Below are 12,913 nucleotides of genomic sequence, written 5' to 3' on the forward strand. Positions count from 1 at the left end.
TCAAACCATTCTTATAATTGCCAGACCATATTCTTCCACGTCTCCTCTGGTAATCTGGTTATTTCTTATTGAGATTGAAAGGCATCCTTGTCGTCACCCCAATTTTTATTACCGATTAATGATTCTCATACATACATACATACATACATAAAATTGATATGCATTACAGTAAAAAAAAACTATGAATGCTAAAATTCATATTGTTATATCTGTTATATAACAATAATATTGTTATATCTGTCAAACATATTTAATTCTTTCTAATATACATAAAGCAATTAGATCAGATGAAACATTTTGTTTTAAACATTTGTCTTATAATAGTAGTTCCATTCACACAGAATTGTAGTATGTTTATCATACTGCAAGAGTTTCAGTCTCATGCCTGAAAATGTGACACAAATCTTCAGTGAAGGCTGTACTCAACAGAATCCTAACCAGAAACGTTAACTCTGAATAAGATCTTCCACTTTAACCTCTTGGGATAGAATTGTGTCTGACCCTTAGCGAAAAGGTTAGACAAAAGCATCAAGGTCCTAAAACAACGACAAGATTCATGGATGTTTTGTTTTAATTTTGCATTAGTCTGAATTTAGGCACATTATACAAAGAAGAATAAAATCACTAAGGGCCATGTTCTCACAAGCCTGAAGAAAAAAAGCATTTTAGCCTCAATCAGACTAAACCCTGATGGAGCGTTCTTTGTGCAATGAAAGAACGTGGTGTCAAAAATATCATTGCCAGTGCACCGATCCGCTCATTTTCCCCCCTTCCATCGTTTTCAAGAGATCCTCATCTCACAACTCCCCCCCACTCGTCTCCCTCCCTGGCAAACCACCCTGCAACCACCCACCCCCAAGTTCAAATTAAGAATTTATTTTAACCAGTGAGCAGCTTCTGTCGACACGTGTCGGCGGGCCTGATCAAAGGTGAGCGCACTTCTTTATCAGAGTGAGGGAGGCTGTCAGAAATAGGAGGACATTAAGATTGAATAACCTTCACAGGCTTGCCGGCACCTCATTATTTAAAAATCTAAAACTTCTGCTGAGCACCCAACATATATAGGTCACACCACATTCTAATGCCACATGTGCCTCTGAGTGTACCCTCCTCTGTGTGGATGGGATTTAGAGGACTCTTCATCAGATCGACTCATTCCCCCCCATCATTAAAGAACATCATCATCCAGGCGACGAAGCTGCAAGCTTGGAACTTGCCGGATTCTTAGCGTTTGTTAGGAGTTTACTTGTATAGAAAGACGGTAGCGGTGAAGATGTAGGGAGGGGGTCGGGGGTTTCTTATGGTTGATGTGCGCGGTTTTACCCGCCCCCAGTCCTCCAAGTTCTTATTAAAGGACAGCTTAATATTCAGATGCGAAGAAACGTAAAAGTAGAATGGCAAAGGTGTTCGTCAAGAGCTGTTTCTCTAACCGTTCTGAACACATCACAATTTGGGTTTATTATTTAGTACAAAAAAAATTGCAGTACATTTTTCAAGAAAAACATTATGATGCACGCTGAGCTGAGATGAAAGTGATACAGATCTCAAACAATTACAATATGTTAAGAACAAACAATGAAGACAACGCAGAGCGAGAGAATGCTGACTGACGGAAGCACAGGTACACAATCGGCATCATCCACCAGTAAAACCTGAATGCGCAGAAGAGATACAAGCGTACAAAGAAAGAGGGGGAAAATCAAAGCAGCTGAATGAGAAACAACATTTGAACATACCGAATGCTCTTTCTCTTTCTGTCTTACCAACTCCCTCACTGGGAGTGATAATATTGAACAGAGCGCCTTGCCATGCCATTAGTGCAGGAAAACATCAAAGGAAATGAATAATAGAGAGTATGATTTTCTGAAGTGGTGGAGTGAAAGAGTCCCTTCCTCTTCCTGCTGTAGTGAGCCCTGCAGTACATTGATCTGTGGGCAGCCGGAACCTAAGCAGAGCCAGAGTCTCCAACGCCGCACAATGACACCACACTACTCTGAACATACACTACAGCACCTAGCCAAGACTTCAGATCTCTACAACTGTTCTCAGCCACCTTCCTTTGACAGAGGTGAAACAATCTTCACCTCTGAAGAGGGTGAAAAAAGGGGGGGGGGGTGGAGCCTTATCAGTCTAACTTCACCAAGAACAAGTAAGCAAGAAAAAAAAATATATATATATATATATGTGAAGGCGGGAAAACAAGGACAAAGATGTGGCATAATTGCATACAGGCTGTACAATAGTACAGCCAAGCTGCAAATCTTAAGCCGCCCCAGACTCTCTTGGTAAAAAAAAGCATACTGCCTCATTAAATCTCAGACATCAAGCTGTTCCTGCCTCGCTGTACTATACATTTTAGTGTCTATCTGTTAGAGGAGTCTCTTTTGTTAGAATTTATCCTTTGCTTCTGCTTCTTATCAAACATGAATGAGAGCCAAGATGCAGGACTTGCAGCAAGCTTGCAGAGTCACAAAAGTCCACAACTTACAGTGGCAGGTCTTGAAACCCTGTCTGATTAAGCTATTGGCTTGTCAGAAGTCAAAAGGCTTTTGTGGGACTGTCCATCAACGTGCCAGACGGAGAAAAATCAGGTGAGCCCTTTCTGTTGCTTTTCAACTTGATGTTTTTCAGCTGTAAGTTGAAGCGACCGCCGTTTGATTACCTGTGTCGAAACATTTTTAAAGTTGCCGGTGACGGGTTTGACAGCAACTTAAAAGTTTTCCACTCGAAACGGCTCATTTTCTCATTGACCGTTCGTCAATCCATGCACAAAATAAATCAGTCAGATGAAGTCAAATGAGGAAAGTGAGAAATTAATTTGTGCGCCCTCCTGATTTCTCCACAGGCAGACATCGATCATGCAGCGGCTGTCTCCCCTCACTCTGGAGATAGAAGCGGTGGAGGGATGGTGAGAGGGGAGATTCGTGTGTCTGAGGGGGTCGTTGTAATCAGGCACACTCATTAGCTCTGCCTTGGCTCTGGATGACAGGAGATCTCTGAGGCAAGTTAGTCTCTTATGTCCAGGGTTAGAGGGGGAAAAAGTAGCTCCTTTACACAAAAGAATCAACTGATACTTATCAATACATGGGTATAAAAAAAAAGAATGGGGCAATAATGGCGCTTTCTATGTGGTGGCAACAATCAAAGAGATATAATCAGGTTCCACAAATTAGAATCTGTTTTAAAGAAACATTTCTCAGCAGAAATATCCAGCTCAGGTTTGGTCACATTTTAATCTTAAACTGGAATGGACCAAATGCAGTCCAAGCTCATAAAAAAATGAAATGCTTTATAACATCAGGAACAATGCACATACTAACGTGTGCAGTGTAGAATTATCCACTTCCGCTTAAATCAGTATTTTATATTTCAAATTCGAGGTTATCAAGAGTAATCCAGACTTATCCAGAAAACTGAATTAATCTTTAAATTTAATCCCAATAGCAAACTTTAAAGCAGATCTTAACATTAGCATTGTTGGGTCCCATTGGTTACTCACATATAGTATTCTAAAAGTGTTTAAAAATAATTTTCAGGTTGTTTGTACATGTTTTAATGTTTATGATATTGAGTACCCAAAATTCTATTAGATAAATACTGATGAAGGCTTTTAATGCTTCTGAAACCAAGTATTGCCAGACCAACAGTGTACTTTTGTCAGTCAAGTCTGTCAACACATCAGAAAACTCAAGAACTACTTCCTGTCTTACTTGAAAATGAAAATCAACAAATACACAGCAATCACATCATATCTGGGGTCAATTTAATTAAATGTTTTAAATTTACTTGATAACATGCTGAGAGCAAGTGGATAGAGGTTGACGAGGAATACTGTGGTGATATCGCAAGATCTTGTGGCATGAGATCTCTTTACACTAGAACTCCTTAGACATAAAAGTTTTAAAAAGATCAAACATAGCTGAGCCAAGCAAGTATTTATAGTGCTGCACACAGCCTCAGTGTTTTGCACAGGAGCACTCAGAGAGCTATGGGTAAATGCCGGACTAATGTGGCAGCCTAGGTGTACTCGTGGTCCCCAGCCTGCTGGGCAAAACCATCCATATCGGGTTTAAAATAACCACGCCTGAGACTTAACCTTTACCAGAGACAAATGAAATGAAAATATACTGTGTGGTGCATCAGAAGCAGACTTCATTCATAAGGGGCTTTCTGCTAGCCTGACCTGAATTACCGCTCTGTTCCTGGAGGGCCACTGTGAATGGCACGCATGGAGACAGGACACATTCATCTGCGAAGCTCTATTTTACATCATACAGAGGGCTGGGAAACAAAGAGTGTAAAAAAAAAAAAAAGACAGCGAGAACACACAGAAACACAAGGACGGCTATGGGCACACTGGGCATGCATGCATGCAGACCCGGCATACACACACACGCATACGCACACAAACACACAAGACGAAACATCACCGCTCTCTGCCTTTCTCTTGTGGAAAACACATGCAACCGTATAGTTTACACCATGAAAACCGTAAAAACAGGAAACCTCATACTTTTTCATCAGTCTTGTCCAAACTAAGGTTTTACAGACAGAGACACACACACAAACACACGCCTACAGACACATGATCCACTTTCCAGCCGAAAATGATGAAATATGAAATGGAGCATTACCGCTTGGAATGGCAGTCTGCCCAGGACTGTGCTGGTCCTCTGTCACATTGTCTTCTACTGCCAGAAAAAAAAAAAAAAAAAAAGAGAAGGGGGGGGGGAATGGAAGGAAAGAAACAGTTAACGGTGAAAAACAACTTTGACAAATTGAGAATTTTGATTCTTTTTTTTTTCTATATGGAAACTAAAAGAGCTTTCAGATGCTCTCGATGGCTCAACCTGTGGTTTGGGAATCCACACAAGCCTTTCAAGTGTATGAGCTCTGGCAAAAAGGCAAACAGCCACACACGTAAATAACATATTGGACTAGGTAATGACGTGATGAATTATAAACGTCTCCCTTGAAACGCCTCCCCGATATCAACATCGACTAAGTCAGAGAAAAAAAATACCTTGATGACTACATTAGTAAGACGACTAAGCAGCATGCTAGTTTAACAAATTAGACGGAAGAGCAGATTCCAGTGCACAGAAATCAAAATGCACATGCTAAAAGTATCACCAGTTTCCTTGCCAATACCAATTGCTGGCTTCCTTTAAGGTCAGATCTACCTACTTCCTTTAACTGTAACACATCAAAAATAAATATTTGCTACAGGTCCATTTATGGAAGCAGCAGTTTTGATTCTATTAAAGAAAAAAAAATGGTACAAAGACATTCCTGTATTCATTAAAGTACATTTGTCTGTTCTTATTAAACGTTTTTTATTAAACATTTTTATTAATTGCATTTGATATAAACTTTATTAAACTTAAGTTTTTGATGCGTAGAGTATAAAAACCTTAAAACATTTCTGGATTTGATCACTGGTCAGTCCTGATAAAGAGAAAAGCTGATTCCTGTCTCTGGTCAATTTATTGGTGCATCTCTATTATTATGAAATACCCAGTTAAGATTCAGTTTTTGTCTCATAACTGTCAAAGCAGGAGCAAAGTGGTTTTACTCTAACAGGCAGGGTGACAATATAGAGATAGCTTGATGGAGACTCTCCTCATTAGGTGCATGGCAACTAAGTCACTTTTGACTTTTTGACAACAACACAAGCCTTGAAAAACATGACTTGTGTTTAGTTAAAGGCAGAACCTTTTTAAATTGGAGCCTTTTTAGAGCTGGTGAGACTTTCTTGTGGCATGTCAAGCACAAGAAACGAAATGGATTTTAACAGCGGGAAGAGAACAAAAGAGTCTCCCACCTGTTCTATGTAAAATGAGGGTCTCACTGAGGACTTCATACGCCTCTGCGTTCCACCCCTGCAGTTGAAATGCATTCTCCATTATGTCCTTTCTTTCTAGCCTTTCATTTTCTTGGGCAAAGAGGAAGGGAGTTGAGGGGGGGGGGGACTGACAGGACCTCCCAGTAGGGGAGTATGGCAGTGACTGCCAAAGCAGAAATTGGCGCACTTTTAAAATTGCACAAAATATCCTGTACTTTGCATAATTAAGATGGGGATCCTATGGTGGCAGAAGCCTTTTCCTCAGGGGAGTAAGAGTCCGTGTCAAGCAGGGTAACAAACATCAGTGGAAAAATGAAGAGGAGAGTCGAGTTGCTTTTTGTGAGACACAAAACAGCCGAAGATGTCTGTTTTCTTGCCAGTCCATGATGACTTCCAGAAAATAACCATTTACATGCCTGTAATGCTCTTTTTGGAAAGATTTTCTTCATGCATCCATGTACTGCATATGGAAAATATGCAAAACCACTGGTCAAAAGTCAGACAATTAATTAGCTCAATCAATTAAAAATGGTGACATAGTCCTAGTTGGACACCACTGCGGTAGTGCGTCCTCTCAGAACTGCTGTTTCAGCCTTCGGAGAAAACTTGTCCTGTTAAAGGAGGCCTCTGTGACTGACGCCCTGAGAGTTTAATGAGTTTCTGTAGCACTGTTGAGCGCCTTGCATCTCGGATCATTTAAATGGGCTACAGATAGGGGGTCCTAATAAATCCCCCGCCGTTCTATCAGAGGATGGTGGCGGGAGCTAGAGTTTTTGTTTTGATTACCGTCACTGTTGGCGAGATGAGGGAGCTCAGGCAGAAAATTCTATCTTACAATGCCATAAGAACTTAAACATTACTGCAGTTTGCGATGATTTGTCACCACTGTGAACTTATTAAAAGTTTTGCCATTTAAAGTAAACAACTTCCACCACCACGCAAACGCTTTTCTCATTTGTACCTGGCTGCTTGATAATTAATAGCCAGCTTGGAGCGATCACGAAGGGTAAGCTGTCAAGTAAAGGAATGTTTTTAACAAGCTGGACTATGATTAACAAAGAGAACAGAGCAAATATAACTAACAGGCTTTTTAATTAATGTGTTCTTAAGCTTATGATTGGCTTGTAATGACTTGAGTAAAACTTAGTTCACAGTATTGTAGACGCATCGCTGCTATCAGTTAATTAATGTTTGACAAGGTACAGTGTATCAGTCAAGCGACGTCAGGCTGCAATCATTGTGCTATGCATTGTTGATACAGCATTGAGCACACTTGGGACAATTTGGGCAAAGAACCTTTCATTTAAAAAAAATAGCAGCGGAAGAAAAGCAGTTCTGCAACACTTAACATACTGACCATAAACACATGTAACGGTTGTTAAATAGCCTTAAGATATTTACGGTTAAATCTTGTTTTTTTTTATCTGATATGTCAAAAAAAAAACAACAAAAAAACGAAATAAAACAAGACAAATACAGAGGAAAATAGCCTGGAAAAGCTGCGAAATGCACTTATTCAAAATACCCAAATAGAAGAAAAGAATATCTGACCGTGTGAGACAATAGATTCAGGGGTGTGTGTGTGTGTGTGTGTGGGCGTGCATGTGGGGGTGTGAGTGTGTGTAAGCACACAAAGATGTACGAATAGAGGATATGTTTTATGCTCTTTTTCCACAAGTATGCCCACATACTTGTGCCTGTAAGCCTTTGTATGGTGTGTGATGGGGGTGAGCAACTCGCAGACATTTAAACAGCCCTGAAGTGTGTTCCTGGATATGCGTGACTCATCTGCTTGGTTACAGCCAGCGAGGACGATACAGTGCCGAACACAATGGCTGTGTAATCCGCCCTGACTGACCGGGAAGGAGACGCTCGCCACGGGGAGTACAACTCAATTTAGCTCGGGTCAAGAGGTCAACCCTCCTCAATTAGGGCCGGGGAGAAGGGAGGGAGGAGGACACGCACTGCACATGAATAACTTTCTTAATGAGCATTATTTGAACGGGTGATTAGTGTCATAAATAATTTGCTGCAGAAAAGCATGTTGATCGTGTTGCATAATATTTGTAGTCCTTCACATATTGTTTCACGTATTGTGTGAAACAAATTGTATATAAAAAAAGAAAACAACCCCATTTGTGCCAGTTCTTTTTTTTTTTTAAATCTCATGAATCAATAATCTCATTATGCAGGTTGTGCAAATTCAGCTTCCAGTAAATATTAATGCCATTCATCCTGATACTATTATATCAGAAACAGCAGTAGTACTAATCAGTCACTGTCTCTGACTCAGAAGTGTGTCTCCATGTGGCAGACAAGCCATGACAACAAGAGCGACACATGCCACGGAAAAAGGACAGATATCGGCCAGCTCCCGCGACACCCGGGTCCAACACGCTCAGCCGCACGTCAAGAACACTGACAGGCGTGCTAATGGGATTTTTTTCCATGGCTTCATCATAATTTCCTTAATGATAATTCTAAACCATATTTTTGTGTCACATTAGAAAAGCGTTAATGGGTGTTATGCCACAGATCATTAATTGTGAACGGACTGAAATTTAAAGCAGCTGAGGATGACGCAACTGTTAATAAGTATGTAAGGAAAGATGAGAAATGTTAATAAAAAATACAGTGTATTTCTGCATTTTAATTACGATAGTCATTCGTGACAATCCACAGTAAACATTTTACATGTGTTACATGAGTTTGGAAGTTATTTCAAACTAAAATAATTAACATTAGTGACATTTTTGTTCTATGATTCTAAAGAATAAGACTGATGAGAGGAGGGCCCTGCTTCTCATACCTACTTGAGTTCACTGGTGAAATAAAAAAAAAAAAAAGTTTTTATTAGAAACAGTTTGCTGTTTTTGAACATTTTTCTTCGACTTACTTTTCTTGAAAAAATATTTATTTTTAATGTAAGACCGAGTGTTTGAGTAGATTGATTCACGCACAAATTGAAACATTTCTGATGTGTTTCAGTATTCACAAATCAGACACATGAACAATTTATTAGCGGCTAAGATAATGCATTTCTTTTTCCTGTGATTACAGAACGTCAATCCTCCAGAGTTCACTTACGTGGCAGCAGATTTCTGCTTCTAAAAAAGCATCAAATATTTAAGGTGTACATGACACAGGCCTGATTTCAGGACAATCGCTACACTCGCAGTAAATGGTGCGGAAAATGTATTTATACATGCAAACGACAGACCTGGAAACTTCTCTCCCTCAGCCAATGAACGGGTGAATGCTGGGAGTGTCGTTTGTGCTCGGAATAAAAATATCAACCCAGGTTGACATTATTCAGGAAGCACTGTAGGACAGACGACGTGGCAGTGGTCGTGCAGGATTCGGGAGCGAGATCGTCCTTTCCTTACTGCTCACTGAGTGCTGACCCAAAGCCACTGCGCATCAAAACAAAATTACAATGTGCCTACAGTTGAGAAACGTGGAAGGCTCGGGATTGAGTAAATGTCAGCAGCCGGGGTGAAGTGTTTGCATATAAGCGAATGATGTATGGTCTCGTCCTGTGCCATTTATTCCCCCAAGCAATAACGTAGCCGGATCTGTCTCTCAGACTTAATTGAAACGGGACTTGTAATGTTGCCCTTTTCCTCGATGGGACCAAAAAACATAACCTCTGACTCCCACAAGCCGCCAAGACTGAGAAAGTGGGTATGCATGTGGAGGAGGTGGAGGGCTACGCAAGGGGGGGCGGACAGCAAAGAAAAAGAAATAGTGCCAACTGTGACAGCATTATTTTGTCCTCTCTTCTACAGGCACACCATACACATTCTGTGGTATCCATACACATTATGCCTGCATCTTTCATTTGCACCTGTTTATTCTGCACTCTGCTGGACAACGCGTTCTTTATGAGCACACTGACCGCTGCCCTAAAACAACACTCAAAAAGTGAAACCTGAACTCTGAAACCATGCAGCTATTCAGACACAGGCTCACACATGTCTGCATGGGACAGGAATATACGGAGGGTAAAAGCACAAATATAAAATTAGACTTTCCGAAACACAAGTCTACAAATAAGACGCTCATTTTGGTTATTTTGAAAATAGTGTGAAAGAGTGAAACAATTTAAGGAAATGACAAGTTAAATTATTATGTACATCTGTATGAGTCCATCTCAGTCCCCGAGGAAAGACATAGACAAAGAACAATAAATAACATCTGCCTGGCCTGGCTTGGGTCTGATCCAAAAAACAGTGAAATATCTCTGACGTATCGCTGCACTTCTGCCTCAGAGAAGACAGTGGAAATGAAGACGCAAAAGTAACAGCCCATTTTTTTTCTCTCCCCAATTTCAATTTTCGGTGACAACGACAAATACAAACAATGTCATCACTCTGACTTCATTTGCATGCTGATTTGCTCACTCCACATCCCTTATCTGTCTCACACGTCGATGTGCACAAATCTAAACAGATGTTCTCCTGAATATTTTCGCACACACTTGTAGAATGCTGGCAGCAGACAATAATGCTTAAAAGACATTTGTTTAAAGGATAACCAATGTCACACCACCTAGCGAAAAAAAAAAGAATAGACGAAGAAGAGAAACTCGTCAGTGGCGATTGTTTTTGAGAAAATAGGAGCACGTTTGCACGGAGTTGTTTACTGCAAAACGGAGACGATTTTTGAAAAAGATGTGCGTGCACTCACATTTCCATTTCTCTCCTGGGTATTGATTTAAAATGGTGGCTGCATGAATGTACTACCACAAGACCATGTAATCTTCCTTTGAGAGAAAGACTTCCGAGAAAGGAAAGAAAAAACAGGGGGAGAGAATGAGAGAAAGAAGGGGGAAAAGAGGGTCTACAGACCACAAGCTGAGAAAGTGAAATTGTGGACAATTATTTGCTGAGCAAAATACAATGCCTGCCAGATGAACTGGAGCTCAAACTCCAAAACTCAGCAGAACCCCACACCCCCTCCCCCCTTTACACACACAAACACACTAAATATGCAACTCAGAAAAGTCATGTGTGAAGAGTGTGTGTGCATATTGCTCTGTGTTGCTGTCTCTATTTCACTTTCCCTCCCCCCTTTCTCACTCAGTGACAAATGGTGGATCAAATTGCAAACCATTGCAACTGTGTAAAAGCCAAGGAGCCTAAGGGGGATGAAAGGAAAATAGTGTGTAGAGAAGAGATCCCCCCCCACACACACACACTTTTCCACATTTGCATAATCTAACTTATAAATCATGCAGATGGCTAGAATGTAACTTTATAGATCCTTCTTTAAATTCTCTTTATATAGACATCCGTGCTCGCACGCAGAGAAAGAAATCACAAGCCTTCCCCTTTCCCCCTTCACATATAAAATGTTTCCACCTTAGTTTCTCAGACAGAGATGGATCACGTGACCCAGCCCCCCCATTCCATCAGACGGCTCAAGTTCCGACCTGGAGCGTCTTTAACGCATCCAGATGTGCGCCAGCGTCGCGCTCCGCTGTTGCTCTCTCTCTCTCTTTCTCTCTCCTTCTCTCTCTATCTGACATTCTCCATTGCCCTGCCCTTGCACTTTAACTGTCACTACAATCCAGTCATAACTGAAGCGATATGCTTTTTTTTTTTTTTTTTAGAAATTAATTAGAATATAAATTATTATTTTCTTCTCCAATAAAGTCCGTATGCTACCGCTCTTTTAAAGAAGCTCACATTGAAATGCGTAAAAAAATGGAAAACACACACGTTTCCATTCCTTTAATAAGAGCAAATGTTTTAAGAGAGCCAGTAAAAACACACAGGCTTATCACTTACCTTTCAGTGATCTTGGTTTCGCTTGCTTGCGGCGCGACATCCTATAGAAAAGAAAACCCCCAGCTGAAGTTGCTCAGTTTCTGCCTTGTAAATTTCAGTGTAGGACGGGATAGTCTATAGGTATGGTATCTTTAAATTGCTCTGGCTGAAAAATCGCGCCATTACAGAAGGATGCAACTTCCAGCCGTGCGTGGCCGCGCGGTGTGGACGCGAGTTTGGTTGTTATTTTGTGATGAGTAGGTGGAATGTTATAAAATCCAATTAGCCCCGATCGGTGTGTTTACAGTTGAGCTGGAAAAGTGCGAGAATGTGCCGATCCCGTCATGCCGCGTCCTTTCTCCGGGAAAACACACACGCGTGTGGGCATGATGATCGCTCAGATAAGAGATGAAAAGCGAAATATTGCTATAAGCTTTTCGCTTCTCATCTCAAATGCATCCGCGTTAGAAAGGCATCTGCAAAACGCCTCCTGCGAGAGCTCAAAAAATCCAACGAAACCCCACAAAAAATAAAAAACAGAAAAAAATGATAATCACACTTTTTTTTTTCTTTTTTTTTTTTTTTTACTTCATATCCACCTAACAGCATAAAAACTACTGCAGACTCTTGCCTTTTCTCCCTCCGGTCAGCTAATCATGAATTAGGTTCGGGAATCTGATCTAAGTCTACGTCTAAATTGCTCTTAAAAGAGGTTGAAGAAGCAGAGAGAAGATGGAAGCTCCCTCCTCATCACAAACCTGCAAGGTCTTGGACTGCGCTGTCGCTCCGGTAGTCCACATAATAATGGAAAATGGAAGCAAGGCCCCCAAAGCCATCAGGATGGCTCCAGAGGGGGCCCCTACCCCGCAGGGACTCGCTCTGTACGTAATCACTGAGGAAATCATTGTCAGCCTGCCTGCACTCACACACAGACAGAGAGGCATGATTAAAATCCGAGGGATTGTGGCAAGATACGGATTGCTGGATCCGCTCGGTCCCCGGATCCGGAGTCGAACTCTAAACCCAGAGTCGGCTTGCTCACCCTGGCGTCTCCTCTGCCTTCATGCTCGCCGTCGGCCACTCTCCGTCTACGGCAGACGGACTGGTCCCCCTTCTGGTAGAAATGGTTAAGCAGAAAGACATTTTTTTTGTGCGGGCTGTTGGGCTGCATGTATGAAATAGAAAAGTATGGAAATTTAAAGGGATGTTGAGGGAGCTTTATATAGAGGGATATTTTTGTCAATGAAAAAACAATTGTGATATATGAAAACAAATATACTTATGCTACATAAATAGA

At 41.1% G+C, this 12,913-nt stretch overlaps 1 protein-coding gene across 8 annotated transcripts in view; it reads right to left on the reverse strand.

Moving 5' to 3' along the window:
* znf521 (zinc finger protein 521) overlaps positions 1–12,535 on the reverse strand; it is a 115,320-nt gene extending 102,785 nt beyond the window's left edge. For 3 of the 8 annotated variants that reach the window (XM_032564642.1, XM_032564640.1, XM_032564641.1), the window contains exons 1-2: positions 11,638–12,368; positions 4,635–4,691 (exon numbers count right to left, since the gene is read on the reverse strand). In XM_032564642.1, the coding sequence (XP_032420533.1) occupies positions 4,635–4,691; positions 11,638–11,677 (97 nt within the window). In that variant the 5' untranslated portion in view covers positions 11,678–12,368. The other 5 variants (XM_032564639.1, XM_032564638.1, XM_032564644.1 and 2 more) reach the window with 5 other exon arrangements.
* Positions 12,536–12,913: the final 378 nt, after the last annotated feature.

Source organism: Xiphophorus hellerii, chromosome 6 (assembly GCF_003331165.1).
Source record: "Xiphophorus hellerii strain 12219 chromosome 6, Xiphophorus_hellerii-4.1, whole genome shotgun sequence".
NCBI classification, from domain to species: Eukaryota; Metazoa; Chordata; class Actinopteri; order Cyprinodontiformes; family Poeciliidae; genus Xiphophorus; species Xiphophorus hellerii.